The following is a 22,764-nucleotide window of genomic DNA, read 5'->3' on the forward strand; positions in this document are numbered from 1 at the left end:
GGTTAGAAGTCAGAGCTCCATGTCTTGTGCTAGACGCTAGAAAGAATTAATCAGAGGATTTCAGTCCCTGAGGAATTCGCAAACGTGGGAGAAAGTAACAAATAATGAATACACAGTGTGGCATTTAAAATAGCAGAATTGTGTGTAAAGTAGTGGGGCAACACTGAGATGGCAATTAATTCTGCCCGCAGAAATGACAGTGAAGGTGACACTTGAGCTATAGTGAGGGCAGAGTCTGAGGGGATTTCTAGACACTGAGTCTCAGAAGCTGCCGGAACCAACGTGCTGCGGGAGTTGAGTCTCGGTCGGATATTGTTCCTGGACCGGATCGAGTCCGTTCCGTCAGTGTTTTCAGACGTTCAGGGGACGCGCCTTCTTGGGCAGATCTTCGCTGGCATAATTACAGGCCACGCAGCAGCAAGAGATGAACGGAGCTCTGGGAAAGGTAACGTAGGTTCCACGCACGCTGGGCGCAGGGGAGGTGGTGAGGAGAGCAGAGCTGGGAGGTGGCCGCGGGGCTATCACGCCGCTGCAAACATCCGGGTAAGAGGCTTGAGCGAGAACAAGGCTCTTCCCGGCAGCACGTGCGGCGCCTTGTAGTCAGAGCGTTGAACTCCCCTGTCTCCTCCCGGGGCCGACTCGGCTGCGCTAACCCGAGCGCCACACCCCCACCGCGCTACCCTCGCGGTCCATTGGTCTGGAAAGAGATGAGCCCCGCAATGGGAATCATTACAGGATAGATCTTAATAACATATATGACCTTGAATAGGTCATTTTATTTTTGCTTTAAGTCATCAACTTTCAGAATTTTTTTTAAGAATGCTGTTTTAACTTGCTGAACATTTTGGGAATTTGAGGCTGCTTGGCGACAGGGAAGAGTAATAATAAACTACATTTTTACTTACAAAACCGGAGTTAAGTGACTACAGTAAAACCGCATGAGCCACTATCTGGCCAAAACAGTAGGGCAGAATGCAAGAGTAAAGTCAGTTAAAAAAGGAGCCTGGAAGGGAACAGTGGCATCAGACTCAGAGGGGCCCTATATGCCATTGTATCTTTAGGTGATGGCCTAATGACAGATTTCCATGGACTTTTCAGGAATCTAGAATGGCCAAAACCAGTATTCTTTGAAAACTGATCTCTCTCTTTCAGCATTCCTCAGATCAAATCTCTTAGACCAGGAGCATGGAGCTTCCAATCTGACCATCTTTAACAATTAACTTTTGAAACTTTGATTTTTTTTTTTTTTTTTCTGTTATCCTTTCACCAGGTCTAGCCAAATTCTCACAGTCTGGCTAAGGTGAACAACATTGAGTTATTTCATTAAGGATGAAGTGAGGTTTGAGACCTTAAGGAAACAAACCTAGAGATATTCAGGGACTGCCCCTAAAGTAATTACTAGTACTTACTTTATTTGCCAAATGCTGAATTCCTAATCCTTGATCTTGTGGAGCTTTCTCACTTGGAATGCCCTCACCTTTCCTACCACCTGTCCAAATGCCCCATCATTCAAGGCCCAGCTCAGCTCTCATCTTTTCCTAACAACCTTTCAGACCATTCTAGCCAAAATGCTTGGTTATTTTTTGAACTGTTAGCTGGTATTATCTTCTGGCACCTAATCATATGCAGTCCTGTGACCATACTTTCTCAGTCTGTCTGGAAGTGTTAGTTAATACTTTACATTTATATTATTTATAAGAAAAATACATGGAATTTTCATCAGACCTGTGTTCTATCTCTTGCTAGCTATGTGACCTTAGGCAGGTTTTTGACCTCTCTGTGCTTCACTATCTTACCTGTAAAATGCAGATGACAATGCCTATCATGCAGAGTTGTTTTGAAGATTATAGAAGGTAATGTAAGGTAGGAGTATTTTGTAAGTGTGAAGGACTATACAAATAGGAATATCAATGTTATTCTACAGTTAATAAAGTGCTTTCATTTGCATAATTTCATTTGATCTTCATGATATTATGAGATAATCCTGGCAGACACAACAGATGAGGAGATGGAAGCTACTGGTACAATGTCTAATACATAGTAAGTTCTCAAATATGCCACCGAATGCCTGAATCAATGAATGCCTTACTTAGGTCAACAGTCTCTTAAGTCATGGTACTGAGACTGGAGCCTGGATTTTCTACCCCTCCTAAGACTCTACTGCCTTTCCTTTTTTTATTTTTTACATCTCCCTAATTTGATAATAATCTTGGTTTTCCTCATCTGTGAAATGAGGAATGAAAACCTCCCTTGACCTTCCCAGTTGTCAGTCCTTCCCTTCTTTGTAACCTATATAACTCATTATACTGATCTCATACTGCAATGTAATAAGTAATTTGTATATCTATTTTCCTCATTAGAGAAACTTGAAATATATTCCAAATCTTGTAGTAACCTATAATGGAAAAGAATATGAAAATGAATATATATGTATATGTATGACTGAAACATTATGCTGTATACCACATATTGACACAACACCATAAACTGACTACACTTCAGGTAAAAATAAATAAATAAAGCAAACAAAAAATAAAATTGGAAAAAAAAAAAAGAAAAACTTGAGGGTAGGGAGGTTAATTTTCTTCATGTCTGTATGTACCCAGCCTACGGTGTACTTGGCTGATAATAAATACTTGATAAATATTAAATGAATAAGTGAATGAACAAATGTTGGCACTATATGGTAGGTACATAGTAGATCTGGGACTAGAACTTCAAACTTTTAGCTCAGTGCTCTTTTCTTGGGACCCTAAGAAGTTACTAGCTTATAATCATCTCAAGTTTTAGATGAGTGAGAAGCTCACCTTTACTGGAATAAAACTGGTGGAATCACATATCTCTTTGGATCAACAGAAGTTGTAAAGCCATGTAGATCTGATTAAGACAGTAATGCTGATAGTCATCAGACCCCAGAAAACATATTAATTGCTCAAGATAACAGAATGGTATCTGTGGAAGTCAGAATGCACAGGGAATGGGTAGTAAGTCATCTGCTGAGTCACTTTGCACAGAAACTAGGTGGTCCTGGAGTGTCAAGCTCAGATCTGGTTGTCGTGCACCCTGAGATTACCATTCTTTTCTCAGGGATTACCATATTGTTGAACCACAGGGAAATGGTTAAGGGATAGATGGTGATCACAAAAGGTATGCCAGCCTTACCAGCCCTTAAGGAGCAATCTTGGGGACTGACTTCATAGTAAGGTGTTTTCAAGAGAAAACATTGAAGGCCAAGGTGGAGCAGAGTTCATATGAACAAAAAGCAGCGAGGATTGAAGCAAATGACAAACCAACAGACATGAATTAAGAAGATATAAAAAGATATGAAATAGGAAGACACAAATTTTAGAGTGCCTAGACAGGCAGGAAGTCCAAAAGTCCAGGAAAATGATAAAGAAGTTGGCTATTTCCTGCTCACTGCTAGATCTGAAGGACAGGGCTATTTTTCTATTTTGTATCTTCAGCACTGTCACACACTAAGGTACATGTTATTTAATAAATAAGGAGCTGAACAATCACCATTATTATCATTGCTGCTGTGAATTTGACTATTAACAATGTGCCTTGTACTTGTTAAGTCCTTTTCATATGTTATCTGATTTAATCCTATCAACAACTCTATGAGGTAAATATCTTTATAACCTCTTTAGAGGTAAGGAAATAAAGTTTGGAGAGATTTATTAATTGTATCAGCAAATATTTGTTGAGCATCTGCTATGTTCCAGAGAATATGCTAGATGCTGGGATATAGCAATTTCCTGTCTTTGTGGAGCTTATATTTCTAGCAAAAGAGACAGACTAATTAAACATATAACTACTTAACTAATTGTGATAAATGCCACAAAAGAAAGATTTTGTGTGCTATATGTGTATGTAACAGCAGGATTCAAGTAAGTCTGAGCAGTCATGAATATTTTCTTGAGGATGTTACATGACTAAGGCTTAAAGAATGATAGAATTTAGATGGGGAGAATATGTGCAAAGGCCCTAAAATGAGAATATGGTTTGAGTTCCAGAGGACCTAGAGAAAATTGGAAGGGAGAGAAGCAATGGGTCTTGGATTGAGGGAGAGAATGCAGAGAAGTATGGGGATGAGAGTTGGGGAGACAGTAGGGGATTGGACTTACATTTCAGTGACCATTGGTATTCTGAAACAGAACTTAGGCCTGGGGGAAGTAAGGGAATTGGGCCTAACAGAGCTCACCGTTGCCTAGAAGTGTCATCTGGCAGTTATGTTGTGAAGTCAGATATTTATTTCATTTTTTAAAAAGTTGAGATATAATTCACATACCATGATATTCACCCTTTTAAAGTGAACAATTCAGTGGTTTTCAGGGTCTTCAGAGTTGTTCAGCCATCACTGCTATCTAATTCCAGAACATTTTCATCCCTCCAAGAAGAAGCCCTGTACCCATAAGCAGTCACTCCTCATTCCTCCCTCTACTCACCCCCTCGTAATCATTAATCTACTTTCTGTCTCTATGGATTTGTCTGTTCTTATGATTTCATATAAGTGAAATCATACAGTATGTGAGGCCAAGTATTTCTTCAGTGAGTTGCCAAAGATCATACAGCTGGTAAAATGGAGGTGCTGACATTAGAACTCAGGTCCGTTGGAATCTATAACCTGTGTTCCTAACTGCCATAAGGACTCAGTGCAAAGCCAGACTTTGATAGTCAATGTATTAAACATATTCAGAGGAGAATGGAATGGCCAAAGGAAAAAACTGCAAACAAAAGCACTTTTGAAAGAACTTAGGAAAAGGTCAGCTAGACCACAAGCTAAGTCACTAGCTAGTTGTATCAGACACTGAGCTTTGGTTTCCTCACAGTAAAATGGAGGTAGAAATATCTACTTCACAGAATGGTTGTGAGAATTAGAGGAAATGATGTTTGGCATATAGCAGGTGCTCAACAAATGGTAGGGTTATTGAGGCTATTATTCCTAGTACTGATATTAAATTGATATTATTCTTTTGGGAGCTAGCATGGCAGAATGGAAAACATGGTCTTTGGATTCAGTCAGACTTGGGTTTGAATTCTTAACCAAATCTGTAACTTTGGGCAATTTACATAAGCCTCTGTTTCCCCTCTATAAAATAGAGGCAATTATCTCAATGCCTCTGACAGAGGATTGGTGTAAAGATGAATGGAAATTGTACATGCAAAGTGCTTAGCACAAAGAATGTACTCAATAAGTGATAGTATACTACAATGCTATTTTAAGTAATGTTTGTTAATATACAAATATATTCTGTTAATATTAATAAAACAGCTCTCAGTTGCTTGCCTCACCGGCCCCTTTCCCATTGCTGTCACCACCCACCCCAGGGCTTTGGTGTCTGAAGCTACTCACACACTATAGATTTTGCCCTGTAACTTCAGTTCTTAAGTAGCTGTGTAGTCCTTTCCCGGTTCCTGCCTCCCGAGCTCATGGGACAAGTATTTTTGTAACCCACTGCAGTAGCTGTGTCCTCATTCATTCATTCACTAGCGTCACCAGCCTCCTCTTCCATTTACTTCAGAGCTCAAGCCACTCTTCATTTGCTGACTGGAGGAGGGAATATTTGTGGATACAGTCCCAAAATAGATTACTTTTGTCTTGATAAATAATGCCAAGGATTGCAGGGGAGAGGAAGCACACTTCCCAGAGCTGAAAGGGAGAGTTCACGCCACAATTTGAATGTCTTCCAGAAAGTTGTCAACCCTTAAGCCTTGCTTTTAGATAATTAAGTCCATAGCTATTGTAAAGACTCAGAAATCTGAAAAATTAAAGTGAGGAAAAAATCAGTCTCATCTAGATCCTTCTTCTCATCCAATACCTCTTCTGTATGAAGTGACCCATTTAAGAATATATACTGTTCACTCTGATTTCTATTCTGTTAGTCATGGTTGATAGATCTTGGGCCTGGAGGGACCTCAGAGTCATCTGCTCTAACTCCAGAGAGGGGAAAATAACTAGCCAAGGTATAGTGACTGGTGGTGGGGGAGCTGGCTAGAGCTTCTATCTCCTGGGGTTCCCAGTTTCCTACTCTGTCTTTTATGCTGACCGATATTAGGTTAAGCCTATTGTACACATATTTTACAAAGTCTTTTAGTATCTGATTTAATTGTGATTTTTAGGATCATCTATGTACTTTGCCCTTCCTTCTATCTATTCATATCCTTCCCAACTTTTGTGACCTCACATTCTCTGGGATATGTTTCCTAAATTTGGTCAATTTGCCCCCCTGATTTCCTAAGCACTAACACATTGATTTATGGGAGAGAGGGTGTAGAATGGTAGGAAAATTATAGGCTTTGGAGTTAGAGAAATCTAAGATCCTATGCTTGTTCTGATAGTAGCTGTTTGACTTTGGGTAAATTACTTAATCTTAGTTTCCTCAACTGTAAAATGGGATAATAATACTTATCCCATAAGGGAATTATGATTTAGACACATGGTAGGTACTCAACAAAATAAATATGGGTAGTAAATTGTAGCAATGATTATCACTCATTCTTTTGTTTCTTTGTTTCTTTCTTTCTATCATTTCTTTCTAATTATTTATTTACTAAAACCACCTTGATTGTCTACAGTGTACCAGAGAGGAAGATGATGCAACCTTTGCCCCTGAAGATCTCTTGGTTTATCATAGGGGTCTATGGGTGATGTTAAGAGTTGCAGTGACTCTGTTAAAGGAGAGTGGCTAACTTTTGTATATCCCTGTCTATATGTATTTATCTGGGGAGAAAGTTCATGACTTTGGCAGATTCTCAGCAATATTTGTAACACCCCTAAAGCCGAGAACTTCTCCTGGCCATCAACACCTAGATTCCCTGCCAGAGATGCTTGTTGTTTGTACCACCTTTTTGACTTTATCATATAATGCATGTGGTAATGCTTTGCTGTTTGATACAAATGTATGTCCATACCTCCAGCCCTTAGAACTCCTATAGGATGGGGATTGTGCTTACATTTTTTTAAACAGCTTTATATAATTCATATACTGTACAATTCACCCATTTAAAGAATACAATTCAACAGTTTTTAGTATATTCAGAGTTGTGCAAGCATGGACTACAGTCCATTTTAGAACATTTTCATCACCCCAAAAAGAAACCCTATATCTCTTTGTTGTCATCCCCAGCTCCCCAGACCCCCCAGCCCTAGGTAATCACTAGTCTTTCCTCCTCTATAGGTTTTGCCTGTTCCTTTGGCATGTTTCCAGTTCGTCCATGCTGTTACATTTTGTTTTTATATTCCCTTTAATATTCAGCATAGTAGTTGACCCATAAGAGGCTTTTTAAAAATAAATTTCATTTTAGAATAGTTTTAGAATTACAGAAAAGTTGCAAAGATAGTACAAAGAATTCCCAAATACCTCATATCCAGTTTTCCCTAGTATTATCTTACATTAGTATGGTACATTTTTCATAATTAATGAACTGATATTGATATATTATTATTAACTAAAATCCATACTTATTCATATTTCTTTCTTTTTTTTTTTAAGCTAATGTGCTTTTTCTGTTCTAGGATCCCATCCAGGATATTATATTGCATTTAGACTCATGTGTCCTTATGCTCCTCTTGTTTATGACAGGTCTTCAGACTTCCCTCTGTTTTTGATGGCTTTTACACATAATAGGCTTTTTACACATTCATGTTAAAGGAACTGAAATTGTTACCCGTCATGGACAGGATTTTCCCTTTATGCTGTGGGACCTTAAGGATATTTAGTGTTTGTTACCTAGTTACTTTATAAAAAGATCTCTAAGTTAATACTTCTTTAGTAAAGCTGTACCACTGATCTCTTGAGTGAATGCCAGTAGGGCAGAGTGAGATTGAAGAAACTGGGTTGTTGGGGGGAAAGCTTAAAGAGGGAAGCTGCCACTGTATCTGGCTCCTCTCATTATTGTTCTGTTCATGTTGGTGGTATTATTATTATTATTATTATTATTATTATTATTATTATTATTATTATTATTGGCAGTGTGCTGTAATAGAGGCATAGCCTTTGGAATGAAACAGTCCTCTTAGCCACTTATTAGCTATAATTTCTTGGAACATAATTTCTGTGGGCTTCAGTTGCCTCACCTGTAAAATTGCTTTGCAGTGTTTTGAGAATTAGGGAAGAGTTCAGAACACCCCTTGCATAGTGCCCATGCTTGGTACATGCATAATAGTTGTTGATAGATATTAGAAGAAGTAAATCAGATTGGAGATGGGAAATAGGGTTTTTTTTTTTTTTTTTTTTTAAAGCAGCTGAAAAAGGGGCTGCTGTTTTTCAAACATTTTCTGTAGTGGGTAGAATAGGAAAGATGACCTTGGTTTGCTTGCATATTTGGTATTAACTGTAGGACAGCTTCTTTGCTAGACAAAAGCCTTTGGATCCGTTTTGGTTTGTGTACTGTGGGTTTCTAGCCTTTTTGTCAAGAGGTACTTGGAGATTTGTGAATGCTTAATGCTTAAGGTTGTTCTAACATGGCTGTTTTGCCATAGGTGCTGTGTCTGAGGAACAATACCATTTTTCAGCAATCCTTTTCCCTCTTAAGGTAAGGATATTAATAACAGTAATTAAATACAGCTAATATTTGCATTCTGCTAGGTAGTCGCACAGCATTTTTCTTTCATCATCTCCACTTGTGTATTTTCTAAGTGTCTCAAGTATTATCTCCTCTGCCATTTTACTCCTTCCCCATTCTCAGTAAATGAGAACTGTGTTCATCTAGTTGCTCAGGACAAATTCCTTGGAGTTATCCTTGATACTGTTGTTTCTCTCACTGTACATCCAATTCTTAAACAAATTCTGTCAGCTTTGCTGTTGAAATATATATGGAATCACACTGTTTCTCTCCTCGCTTCAGGTCTCATGCTTTCAGTTTTGCTAAACTGCTGGGGACGAGCTCTTCATCCTTTCTACGTTACTATCTTCATTCCGCTCATAACTGGTCTCCCTGCTTTTACTTTTGTCTTCTAGCCTTCACACTAAAACCAGAGTGATTTTTTTAAAGTCAGGTTAGTCACATCACTTCTGTCTCTCAGAACTCTCCAATGGTATCCCATCTCATGCAAAATAAAATCTACAATCCTTATCATGGCCTACAAGGCTTTACATAATCTGTTCCCTCATTGTATACTACTACTTATTCAGCTTTAGCCACAATGGCTACCTCTCTGTTTCTTGATGATCTAAGTATTCTACCACCCCAGGATCTTTGCACATTCTTCCCTCAGATATCTATATGACTTGTCCCCTTTATTCAAGTTCGTGTCCAAATTTCATCTTATCAGAAAGGCCTTTCCTGACTACCTGATGTAAAATAGCTCCCCACTGTCAATCTCTGCCCCCTTATCTTGCTATTTTTCTTCATAGCAGGTAACACCATCTGATACCATGTATACATATGTTATTGTTTGTCTTCCCTGCCAACCTACTAGAATATAGCATCATGTGGATAATGACTTTGTTAATTTTGTTTACTGCTCTATCCCTAGGGCCTAGAATGGTGTCTTGCACATAGATAGACATTAAATTAATATTTGTTTAATGAATGAATATATCATCATGGTGACCTAGTAAAACAGGTGATGTCATCTCAATTTTATACATAAAAAACTGAGGTCCAGAGAGGTTAATCGATTGCTCTAAGATGACACAGCTGATATGAGCTAAAGTTAGGATTCAAACCTTAAATTTTTTTTTCACTGTTCTGCATATACAGTATGCTACTTCCTATTGTTTTTCTCTAGATAGTAATGAACTTGGTAGTTTAATTATTTCTCTATTTTACAGATATTCACTGACTATCTTATGTGTGGCAGCCACATGATATAACACAGTGAATTGTATATCTTCCTGGACCACATGGCACTCATGAGCCTGGATAATTTCTTTAATCCTTTATATTTATTGAAGCCTTTCTCCTCTTATTCCTTTCCATCTTAATCTATTTTTCTGTCATTAATCAATCAGCTATTCAATAAGCATTTACTATGGCACCATGCTAGGCATTTTATATGTCCTCTCTAATCTTCCAAAAATACTACAGAATGAATATAAATATTGTCATTCTACAAAAGAGGAAACTGGCTCAGAGAGTTTAAGATATTTTCAGTCCCATGAAGTTATATAATTATCTGCATTTTAAAAATGAGATAGGTATATATAACAACTTGCCTAAGGTCACAGTTTTGAAATGGTGGAGTCAGCCCTTAATCATAGATCTGTTTGTCTCTAACTTGTTCCACAATTCAGTTTCAAAGCCTCTCAGAATGCTGAACTAAAATACTCTAATTACTTAGTTAGCCAAACAGCCATATTATTCTCCTCCATGTTCTTGGCTTCTGTATCCAGTCTGGCTCTCACTGCTGTCCCTTCCTCTCCATCCTCCCTGAGCGTGTTCTAATAATACAAGGCTACTGCAAGAACCGCTTCACTGGTTCTCTTGCCTCAGTCTCCTTTCTTCCCATTCATTGCTCACCTGCTGCAGGGTTAACTTTCTAAAACTGAAAATTGATCATATCACTCTCATGTTTAAATTCTGCCAGCACCTTCCCACTGCCTATGCAGAGTAAAGACCAAACTCCTTAGCACAGTGGATGCGATCTTCATAACCTGGCCCCTGATTACCTCTTTTACCCTGTCCCCTTCCCTGCTGCTTAAGTGCCACTCACATCCACCTTCTCGCTGTTCCCCAGGTGTACCACTTCCATATTTCTGCCTAGAATGCTTTTCCTGTAAGGTTAAATAATCAAGACAAGTTCTTCATTTTTAAAAACTCAGCTCAAATAGTTTCGCCTTCCTGGTGGAAATGACCACATTTTCCTTGGTATGCCACCAAATCTTGTACATATTTTTGTTCTGGATCAGCACTATATCGTGGCTCACATTGTTTACATATCTCTCTTCCAGCTAGACCATAGAGACATTTTACTTACTTTTGCATCCTCAGGACCTAACACATTGTGTGGCACATAGTTGGTACTTAATAATGTTTATGGAAAGAGAGGAAGGAAAGAATAAGGAAATATGTAGCATTGGCATATCCTTAATGAGAAGCATACAGATTTTGGTAGCTGTGCAAATAAAATGTGGCTGTCTAATTATATTCAACATACTGTCTCCCTCTTTTTAGGTTCAGAACTTCAGGAGAGAATCCCATCTGTTCTGCAGGTGAGCAATTATGTCCTGATGTAGTCTTCCTGATGTAAGTGACCCTTATCACTCTATCATAATTTTGTCTAGGAAGATGCCTAACTTATCTTTGAGAAGAGTGGCTGGGACCAAATCCTTACCGCTCATGTGGAATAGTACAATGGATGAGAACATAAAGTGGTTAACAGCAAGAGCTCTGTAGTAAGTTTGGATTCCAACTCTACCACATACCCTTCTGTGACCTTTAACTGTTCTCCGTAGCGTGGCTTCCTCACTTTAAAAAATGAGAATTATAGTACAAACTACAGTGAATTATTTGAAGATTCAATGAGATAAAACATGTAAAGTACTCAAAAAAGGTAGCTATTATTATTATTATTGCTACTATTCCAGATCTGCCTTTCATGTCCATCATCTACCAGGCTAAGGCTTCTCTTACAGTATTTTATCCAAAATGAATGTCCATTCAATCTGATTAATTCCATGAATCTCAATCTGTTTCAACCCTATTACTTGTTATTTTTCTCTTAGTTGCACTTTTAATTTTGAAAGATATAAAAATTATTTTAAAATTTTAAAGGTGATTTGTCAAATCCATATTTGGCAATTATTAACATTTTATTGGACTTTTTTTTTTCTTGTATATGAAAAATAAGGATTTTTTTCAAGACCCTTTTATTTCCTAGTCTTGGTCTCATCCCTTACCCTATAACCAGAGACAGAGTTCATTTTGAATCCATGTATTTTCTGAGGAAGGTTTTAAAAAATGTATTAAAATTATCAACTATTAAAAATTTTAAATGCATGCATATGGTAGAAATAAACTGTACAAAAGAGCGTGTAATGAAAAGTTGAATTTTCTCCTATTTCCCAGTCTTGCTTCCCAGCAGTATGCCCTGATAGCAGTTTCTTTTTATTTTCCTCCCCTTGGTTAGGGGGTAATCAGATAATTAGGTTTATATATTTATTTAATGGAGGTACTGGGGATTGAACCCAGGACTTCATGCATTCTAAGCCTGCACTTTACCACTGAACTATACCCTCCCCCTGATAGTTTCTTATGTATTTTTCAGGAAAGTTTAATGCATATATGAACATATATATTATGTGTGTGCATGACTCTATCTTAATGCTGGATATTTAGGTTGTTTTTAGTTTTTGCTATTTCAAAAAATGCTGCAGCAACCATTTTTATACATCTTTATAAACTTGTTCCCATATATTTGTAAGATAAATTCCTGGAATTAAAATTGCTGAGTTAATGGATTGTAAATTGAAAATTTTGGTAAGGCTTGTAAGATTGCCTTTCAGAGAAGTTGTATTAATTTACATTTCTATTTTCTCCTCAAAACTGGGTTTTACAAAACATCTTATTATTTTGCTGTGAAAATTATGTCACATTTTAATTTTCATTTCTTGAAAAAGTTTGTCATCTTTTCATATTGTTTTGGCCATTTGTTTTTCTTTTCTTGTGAACTGCCTGTTTATATTTTTGCCTATTTTTTTTTGGATTGTTTGCTTTTTCATTTTTGATTGGTAAGAACTTTTTATATAGTTTTTATGTAGTAAAGAAATTAGCATTTTTCTATCATATATGCTTTGTATTATTTAAAGTTATCTATCCCTTGACTTTTGTGCTTGTGTTTTTTACTGGGTAGAAGTTTAAAAGTTTTATATAGCTAAGTTTATTAATCTTTGATTTCTAGATTTTGCTTCATGCTTAGAAAGCTTAGAAAGATCTTCTCTACTCCAAGATTATTTTTAAAAATCCTTCATAAAAAATTTTTTTTTAATCCTTCATACTATCTTCTGATATTTTTTTTTCCTTTAAATATGTGGTCCATCTGGAATTAGCAGTGGGTAGGGATGCAGTTTTTTTCCCCCAAATAGGTAGGCAGTTGTTTCAACATTTATTGAAACATCCATCTTTTCCTATAGGTTTGAGAATGTCACCTTTATCATATATTAAGTTTCCAGATAGATCTAGACTGTGTTTTAACTTTGTATTATTTCATTGATCTGTCTATATATTTGATATCAGTACCAAGCTGTTTTAATACTATTGGTTACTATAGTTTTGTAGTATATTTTAATATCTGATATCTAACTAATTCTGAGGTAGTTTTTTGTTTTATTTTGTTTTTAAAGCTGGATCAAATAGGGCATGTTAAATGCTGTTGAAAAAAGATTCTTTTGAGAAGAGGGGTAGGGGATAATAGCAATTTACTCAGTTTCCTGATTGGAGAAATTTAAGTTTTCTTCAAAATTTTGCAGTATAAACAACATGATGATAAACATCCTTGTACATTAGGACCTGTGGCCTTGTGTGATTATTTACATAGGATACATTTCTAAAAGTGGAATTTTTAGGTCAAAGGAAATGCACATTTTTAAAGCTATTGATATGTATTACTAAATTGCTCTTCAGAAAGATTGCACCGTTTTGTACTTTTTTTGGTATTTCAGAATCCCTGATTATATAGTCATCAACATTAAATTTTTTTTTTTTTTAGTATTTGCTAATATCATAAGCTAAAAATTTCTGACCCTTGTATTGTAATTTGTATGACTTTGGTTACTAGTTGGTTGAACATATTTTCATATATTTACTGGCCATGTATCCTTTCCTTTATCCATTTTTCAATTGTAGTCAGGGAATCTCAATGCCTAGAAGGCTCCAAGACCCAGGGTAACTAACTCACTAATGTCAGCATGCCAAGGTAATTCTCTTTGAAAGGACACAGCTTTGTTGGCATTTTTCATGGGTCTTTGAGATATCTTTAAAGTCAGAAGTTTCAAAATTGAATTATAGTGTTCAGAAAAGAAAAGTAGGAAGCAGTGCCTTGTTCTTTTTTATCCATTGTATTCTCATGTGGGCCAGTTGCTCTCCCTAAGGGATGGGCCTGATAGTAGTGATTATCTTTTTCTTACTGATTTAAATGTACAGGGAGAGGTGGAAGTAAAAGATATAAAGAGGTCTAAGGAGGTTAAATGAAGGGAACTCAGACTCCTGACATTATAGTATGAGCAAAAAACATGGAGTCAGCAAAACATGGTACATTCAAGTCCAAGAAGTTCAGTGTAATCAGAAAAACTGAAAGAAGTTTGAAAAGAGATTTTGAAAAAAGTAGGTAGCTGCCAGGCCTAAATCATTGCAGACTGTCTTGGTAAAATATCTCTAGAACTTAAAAACAAAACAAAACAACACTTAGCACATACTGTTTGCCAGGTGTTGGGGTATATCTGCCCTTAGGAACTTGCAGCCTATTGAATGGAGAAGATATCCTTTAATTAGATTCTTGGCTGGGGTTACCCCAATTTTTTCCTCTTTCTTTCTTGCATATCCCTGCTCGAAATATTTGTTCTAATTTTTGAAGGAGAAATAATTAAAGTTCTTTATCCCCATCCTGGATTGATGGGTTGAGCTCCCAGTTTAGTAAACAGGGACACTGAAGGACAGTTGGCTCTGGCATATGTAAAGGAAAGGGAAGAATTGTGGGAGAATTCAGTACCTGATTACATTCTGTAATGGTGCTAATTGAAAGATTTTCAAAGATTCCTTTTGAAAATCCTGGGGTTTTGTCTCTTCTGTGAAAAGAGTTGCCTTTTCTCTCAGGACGCTGCAATGTTAATATGACAGCAGGAAACCAGCTTGAAGACACAAGCAGGGGGAAAAATTCATTTGAACTTTGCGGAAATCAGAGGCTTTCAAAGTTGTAAATTTTATAATTAAAACAACTGGCTAATTAAGCAGTTTAACCACTGGTAATTTGACCAAAACCTTTCATTTAAAGGGGAAAATGCTTAGTTTAACAGTCGTCTGAACCAGCCTTTTAATTAACCAGCTGCTCCAATTATAGGAATTGCCCCAAACTGAATTTGAAAATGCCTCCTTGCCAAGGAATTCCGGTAAATGACAGGCTGAGGCAAGCATTAGTGGCATTTTCACCTAAGATGTGTCATTATCTCAAAGATAACTTTTGATTCTGCTATTTGAAACCCTGGTGGGTGATTGAGTTTCTGTGTACTTAAAGATGGTGACTGGCATCTGAGTTGTTTTTTTAACTTACAGAAAATATTTTACTATATAATGGAGGCACGGGAGAGCTATAACCATAAAGTAAACTCTTGATGATGTTTGTAAATTTAGGGCAGCACAGAGACATTGACCTTGGAGGCTGTGAAGGATATCAACAGAGAGGTGCAGTCCCAGCAGGGGGAAAAACCCAGCATGGCACAGAGGCATGAGAACTGCATGGTTTATACAGAATGGCAAATGTAGCTCTGTAGCTGAAGAGCAAGGTTTTAAAGGCCTGGAGGAGGGAGAGTGAGGACATGAAGTGGTTAGAACTAGATTATAAAATCGAAGTTCTTATTTACAAAACAGAAATAGACTCACAGACATAGAAAACAAACTTATGGTTACCAGATTTGGGGGGTGGGGGGCAGGGGGTGGGAAGGGATAAATTGGGAGTTCAAGATTTGCAGATACTAACTACTACATATAATATAGATAAACAACAAGTTTCTACTGTATAGCATAAGGAACTGTATGTATTCAATATCTTGTAGTAACCTTTAATGAAAAAGAATATGAAAAGGAATATATGTACATATATATATGACTGAAACATTATGCTGTACACCAGAAACTGACACAACATAGTAAACTGACTATACTTCAATTAAAAAAGAGAAGGAAATAAAATAAAATAAAATAAAATAAAATAAAATAAAATAAAATAAAAGTTCTTAAATGCTTACCTAAGGAGTGTGAACTTTAGGCAGTGAAAAAACATCAAACATTTTGAAATATGGCAAAGACCTTCCTTGTCTCATTCATTGGTGCCACTATAGTGCCTGGCACATTGTAAGTCCTTTTTAAAAAATTGTATATGTGCAGTGAACAAATGGTTGCATTAATGAAAGAGAATATAAGTTTGTGTTTTAGAAGGATTAAGTTGTCAGCTCTAGAGGATGGAATAGAAAGGGCAGTGTGGATACAGGGAGCCTACCAGCAACACCTCAGCCAAGGCTACCACTTGAATCTTTGCCTGAACTTCCATCCACACTCCCCCTCCCCACACTCTTCTACCCACAACAACCAAAGTGATCTTTTTAAAATGTATTAGACATATAATTTCCCCATTTGTGACTCTTCAGCGTGAAATCCCAATGCTTAACAAGGCCCAAAGTGGTGGGTTCTGACCCACTGCTCTCACCTCTGATGCACTCTAAGCCCCTCTCACTTTGCTTCAGCCACACTGACAGCCTTTCTGTTCCTTGAATGTACCAAGCTATGTCCCCCTTCCCCACCACACACACACACACACACACACACACAGTTGGGGCCTTTGCACATGCTGTTCCCTTTGCCTGGAACATTTATTCTCTATCTTTTTACCTGACAAACTCCTATTTGCCTTTCAGGTCTCAATTTATTTTATTTATTTTTTTTTTTTTTAGTAGATAATACATGTACATGGAACAAGTTTTAAAAGACACAAAAGCATATAAATTTAACAGTAAGTCTCCCTCTCTTTCCTGGTGCCTAGCCACTTCTCCTGGGGGATAACCATTATTACCATTTTCCTCTGAATTCTAATTTCAGTTCACTTGTCATTTTTATTTTAGAGAAGCCTTTCCTGATACTCCAATCCAAAACAGATGCACTGATTGTATTGCCATAACCCTTTTTATCATTTATCGCAATTGGTAATTTTATATTTATTTTGTGACTGTTCCTTCCTCTGTTAATGATTCCTTCTTCCTCCTAGATGGTAAGATTCATAAACAGAGTTTTGTTGGGTTTGACCCCTGATATATCGCCAGATCTTTGCACGGTGCCTGGCACATCATAAGTACTCAATGATTAAGCTTTCCTAAGCTTTGCCTTGAGCTTCTGTAAACTCATTCTTGCCACCCTGCTCCTCATGCTCTGCCTTGATATTCTCTCTCTGGCTCTTTCCCTCTCCAGACCATCTTCTCTCTTCACTAACTCCTAGTCATCCACCAAGTTTTATTTAAAACCCACGTGCTCTAAGAATCCTGTCCTGACCCCACAAGTCCAACCTTAGCGCTCCTCCCATGTATATAACCCTTATCACCTTGCATTGGTATTACTGTCTCTCCACTAGACCATAGGTTCCTTATTTCAGAGACTTTCTCTTTGTCCATTATTATAGCTGCTCCAGCTTCTAGGGCAGTGCTTGGTACCAACCCAGCTTGCCATGGATATTAGGTTGGTTGTACACTGCACAACTCTAGTGTGTGCCATTCACATGGTTGTGAGGGTTTAACTGTTGCTGGCTACGCTGGTGGGTAATAATAAATGTTTGTTGAATGAATAAATATACTTTGGAGAGTTCAGTGTTTTTAAGAGGTCATATTTTGAGGTTATAATAAAATCTTGTTGGATAGATTAAATTTCAAGGCTCTGGTCTGACGATGATTGTGTACCCATCAAGGGGATTTGAATATCATCTCCTTGGGTGGAGGCCCAGGTTGCAGAGTCTGGAACCCAAAGGCTCAAAGGGTCAATTGGGACAGTGGCCAAGAAGATACCTCGGTTATGTACAGTGCTCTTTGGGAACCTCTGCCAAAAATGCCTCCTTCTTCCTTGTATGGTAAACTCTTACTCCTCTTTCAAGAATGCAGCTGTTACCCCTCTGAACCTATTCCCCTGCATCCCTCTATCCATCCCCGGGCATAGTTAGGTGCTCCTTCCTCTAGGTTCCTTGCTCTCATCTCCATGAAAATATTTTGTATTTCATAAGGTAATTATCTGCTTTCCTGTCGTCCTCCCCCAGTACACACTGAGTGTCTTCAGGGAAAGTAGCATATTTTAGTCATTTTTGTAACTGTCCCAGTATCCATACTGTGGTTGGCATATAATAGTAAATGTGGACTAATGAATATTGTGGAAGTGATCCATGATATCCTAGGGCTGTCCTGATGAAATAGTGTGGATTATAAATGTATGGAAGGTCTCTGAAGCTATGACTCTTGATTGGCCTGGCACAGAGCAGACCTGCTTGGAAGCACATTTTAGAAAAGAGAAGCTTAAGAAACATTTCGCTTAACGTCATTAGACTTTTCCACATCATTTTGTGTTTAGGTCCCCACAAAATAGTGGCCCCGGGGGAGATGAGGGCAGGACTACAGGAGCTGGGAGGAAAGGGAGCAGAACCTAGGACTAGTACTTCTCCAGAAGGTGGAGAGTGAGCAAGAGAGACATAGACATAGCAGAGCTGTGTAGGGCTGGTTCCAGTGAAAGGGTAGAGATAAGGAACTGAGATCAGATCTGGGAAAGATCAAGTCCAGCTAGATTTTGTATTCTTGAAATTCAGATGTTGTAACTCCTCTGAGCACAGGCTGTTTAGTCAGATAGACCTGGGTTTAAAATGCAGTTCTGCCTTTTCCTAGCTGGATGACTTTGGCCAATTTCTATTTTTTTAAGCTGCAGTTTCTTTATTTGTAAATGAAGATAAAAATAATGAGAAATAAAGGAGAATATGTATATATCAGCAAGCCCTTCTTTTAAGGGGATCTGGGTGGCACATCTCTGGGCCTACCACGATGAATATATATAGAGAGATCCTATTTTTTTTACATACACACTGTTTTGTAGCTTAGGTTTTAGTTTTTATTTATTGTTATTTACTTAACAATGTCTGTTGGAGATTGTTACATATCAACACAAAAAAAAAAGAAAATTAGATGATTTTTAAAACTTAGTGGAAATCTGTGATTGTCTTTTTTCCAGTTATATTTGCTGCCTGTCTCTTTCTGTAAACAATCCCTATTAGAAAACTTCAAAAGGATTATTGTTTGTTGAGGAACAAGAGAAAATGAGAGCCCTGTGAGAATGTATTCTTTTCCCTACCACCAGTGGATCTAGCAGGAGAGAATTTCTCAAAGAAACATGGGTAGTGGGGATTGGATATAGTCCAGGGGCCAAAAGGAGAGAAAAGGGGGGTAAACAGTGTCAGCTCAAGATCAAGAAATAGCTCTGGCTCTTTAAACCAACAAGAGGCCTGCTATCTTCAAATATTCCATCTCACAGTGGAAAATTTGTCTCCTCACGTATGAGCTGTCTGTCCCTGGCAGAGCTTTGAAACAGGTTTGTCTTATTTTCTCTCTTCTAGGTGGCATTCTGTTGAGTACCAGTCGGCACTACAGGTCAAAGCCCACCCACGGCATTGGAAGATACAAGCACCTAGTTAAAGCACAAGAGGTAAAGAGGATAGGGGTCCTTTAGAAAAGGATAGTGTGCAGCTTTTGCAAGGACTCAAAGATCAGATATGCAAAGATTGGATAGTTTTAGAGCTAAAAAGGATTGGGGGTCGTCTTTCAGTCCTCTTCAGTTACTTAGTTTCAATGTGATCCAGAGTGGAGATGTTTTTGCCAGTTCCCAATCTTGTCTCTAGGCCATGTTATCACAGTGAAAAGCAAATGATTTAGTTTTATTATTTGTGATACTTAAAGAAAATATCTTCTTAGTACTTAGTTCCATATGGACCTCCCGATGGAAATGATACATTCAGTTTAGTTTGGCAAGTAGAGGTGGATTAACATTTTCAGCCAAATAGCTGATTTTTACAGTATTTGCAGGTTGAAAATATGTATGTGTTACTTGAATTCATTGTCACAGATAACTGGGAGTTAGTTCTGAGCATTACAAGATTATTTAGCCTATTTATCTGACCCCAGCTGCAGGATTGCGTCTGTGGTGGTTATATTTTTGTGCATTTGCAGAGGACTTTGTGGTGGGATGGACATAATGCTGTCTTGAAAGTCAGACAATTTGGCTTTGAGTCATGATTTTATCACTTCCTGTAAACAGTACAGTTAGAAAGATTTGCTGTTCTACTTGGGGAGATTTCAACATCTTTTTTGGTTCTTTGGCTTAGTTTGATGCTTCCACACAACCATGCACATCTCCCATTGCCCCTCTCACCTTGGCAGAGGTCCATTACCACTATATTTGGGCCTCAGAAACCACTAAACTTGCCACATTCTCCTGAGCATCATCCTTATATCAAGGAATTTCATGAAAGGAGCATTGCTACATCCGAGGCTTGTATCAGGCAGCCTCCCAGAAGAAAACAGCCCTACTAAAATTGTTCCTTTGTGGTAAGAAGAATACTGAACGGGGGACCAAGAAACTTGTGTTCTAGCCTTGGTTTCACCACTTATTAACTTCGTGATTTGGGGTAAGTTAACCTTACCCCTCTGGGCCTGGTAGTCCCTGAAATTATACGTAAAATGTTTTCCATGTGTGATTTTTTCTGGGAAGAGAGTCCATAACTTTTGTTAGACGCTTTGCCAAGTTTGAGGAGCTCTGGATTAGAATATCTTTAAGAGTCTTTCAGCTCTGATATCATGTAACACCATAATACCATGAAATAGTTATCAAACATCTATTATGTGCTAGGCACTTCTGCGGGTACCTTGCCTATTCAGACTAAGTTGCACTAAACCTTTATAGTATGACTGAACAAAACCTGATTCATACTCAGAGGGAGTTGATAAACCACTAGAGGTAAGACATAGATAATTATGCTCCCAAGCAGAAAGTGACAAGCACTAAAAGGAAGATACAAAGTGCTATTAAAATTCAGAACGAGTTATTTACACTCTTTTTAAGTTATGATACCTTAGAATAAGTTATTGGAGTTGTTTTATTTTGGGATATCCCCCTTCTAAAAGTCCCACATAAATTAGTGGGAAATAAAATTAGTTTTGTTTGGGTGTGGGTTTTTTTTTTTTTTTTAAATTTCTTGAGATCCCTCCTCAAAGATAATTTTCTGTATAACATGCTCTGACCCACTCCTTGGCTTGGTATAAAAGGAAGCTTACTGTTTGGTGCCATTTTTCTCTCTAGCCTCCTGTCCCATCTCATGGATACCATGCTCAAATCAGCCTACTGTTTTGAGGCCCCTCACATGCTCTTCTGTCTGCTTAGAAGACCTTCTCTCCTTCTTCACTTGGCTAATAGATCATGAAATTTTCAATCCCATTGAAGAAGCAGGAAAAGGAGGAGGAAAATGAATCTCCCTTTTGAGAAACCTCCCTGGATTCCCTGCACTGGGTTACTTGTCCTACCATGAGCTGCTGGAATTCCTGTGCTTCCTCTGTCCTAGGACTTGCTGCTCTGTTTTGACCACCTGTTTCGATGACTATCTCCCGTCCTAGATGGTGAGCTCCCTAAGGGTAGAGGCCATGTCTCATTTTTTTCTGTATCCTCAGGGTCCAACACAAAGCCTGACATCAACTAAAGGACAAAAAGTATTGATTGACCTGAGCCTAAATGTGGTTATTGGAGGTGCCCTAAGGTTTTGTAGATCAGAGCTGGCAAACACAACCCACTCTCTCAGGCAGCTGCCTCCGGATGACCTTGGTTGCTTGAAGGGAGTGATGCTCCCTTTTGTTAGGGCTGTAGGCTTTTCTCTGATGGCATTTATTGCTCAAAGGTGGCTAGCACAGTAGTGCTGGATAGTAGCGGATGCTGCTACAGGCTCCTCACTTCCTGCGTGAGACAGCACAATGAAAACTTTCATCTGCCAGACCCAAGTCCTTGTCTCTTTTGCATCCATGGGGAACTAGACTGGAAAAGCTAAAAGGCATCTTTTGGCCCCTTTTCTCTCCCTAAGCTTAGAGCCTAGAAAAAACAATAAGCAGCCAGATTCCCATTTTTCCTCTCTGGCTCTCAGGGTGACTCCTCTACCCTCTTGAGCCCTACATCCCTGGGATAAGTGTTAATTCTCATGTACAAAGTACCTAATCCTCATCCCTTTTCTGCTAGTATAATCTCTTCACTCCTCCTTTCAAAGGTCCCACACTCAGTCTTATGACTCCTGAACCTTGGGAAGGAAAAGGTGCATCTTCCTCATCTCAATTTTCTTTATCAATACTGGTTTTACCTCTTTCTTGCATGGCCTAGTTTATAACTCTGGATTGGTTCCCATTCTTCCATCCTATGCCCTTGTCCTTGTGGCTTCTCCGAGGAGTTAGTGAGATGAGAAGAGGAATGAAAACAAAGCTTCTTCTTGGGTGGCAGCATGGGGGATGACAGCAAACCATGGGATTCCAGGTCTCAGCACAAACCCAACCTCCTTCTCAGTGATTTCCCATTTTGTACTCTATGTTTCTGACACATTTTCTCACACACCCATGCTGTCTCATGCCTCTGTGCCTTTGCATGTTCTCTTTCTTCTTTATGAGATGAGACCTCCCTTTTTTTTCTCTTATCATGAAAGACCCAGCTTGACTCAGGGCGGTGAGGGTTCACATTTTAGAGAATATCTTAAGACATAGCACTGTGTCTCAGTGTGTAGATCTCATTATTCATTCTGTTAAATTTAAGAGGCTTCAGATTGTTTGGAGTAATTCCTATTTGATAGAAATAAAAAGAATATAGTCCTTCACATTTGTACAATGCTAGGTCATTTCTCCCAAAACCACTTACTTGTTCTCAGCTTTTGTCCAGCCTCAGATCTCTGGGTAATAGCCCAACAATCAAAGAATTGCCAAGAGGAAGATGTGGGAGGATGAAATGGCGGCAACATAAATTGCTGTCAGTTTCAGTTGTTGTATGTTCTGTTTTCCAGGCTCTGGGGCA

At 38.2% G+C, this 22,764-nt stretch overlaps 1 protein-coding gene across 1 annotated transcript in view; it reads left to right on the top strand.

Moving 5' to 3' along the window:
* The first annotated feature begins 308 nt into the window (after positions 1 to 308).
* The window catches only part of MRPL48 (mitochondrial ribosomal protein L48), a 41,395-nt gene continuing 18,939 nt past the window's right edge, over positions 309 to 22,764 (top strand). The window contains exons 1-4 of the mRNA XM_010989357.3: positions 309 to 445; positions 8,486 to 8,538; positions 11,122 to 11,159; positions 19,289 to 19,377. Of these exons, the coding sequence (XP_010987659.1) occupies positions 425 to 445; positions 8,486 to 8,538; positions 11,122 to 11,159; positions 19,289 to 19,377 (201 nt within the window). The 5' untranslated portion in view covers positions 309 to 424. The remainder of the gene's footprint in view (positions 446 to 8,485; positions 8,539 to 11,121; positions 11,160 to 19,288; positions 19,378 to 22,764) is intronic.

This window comes from Camelus dromedarius, chromosome 12, assembly GCF_036321535.1.
Source record: "Camelus dromedarius isolate mCamDro1 chromosome 12, mCamDro1.pat, whole genome shotgun sequence".
Lineage (NCBI taxonomy): Eukaryota > Metazoa > Chordata > Mammalia > Artiodactyla > Camelidae > Camelus > Camelus dromedarius.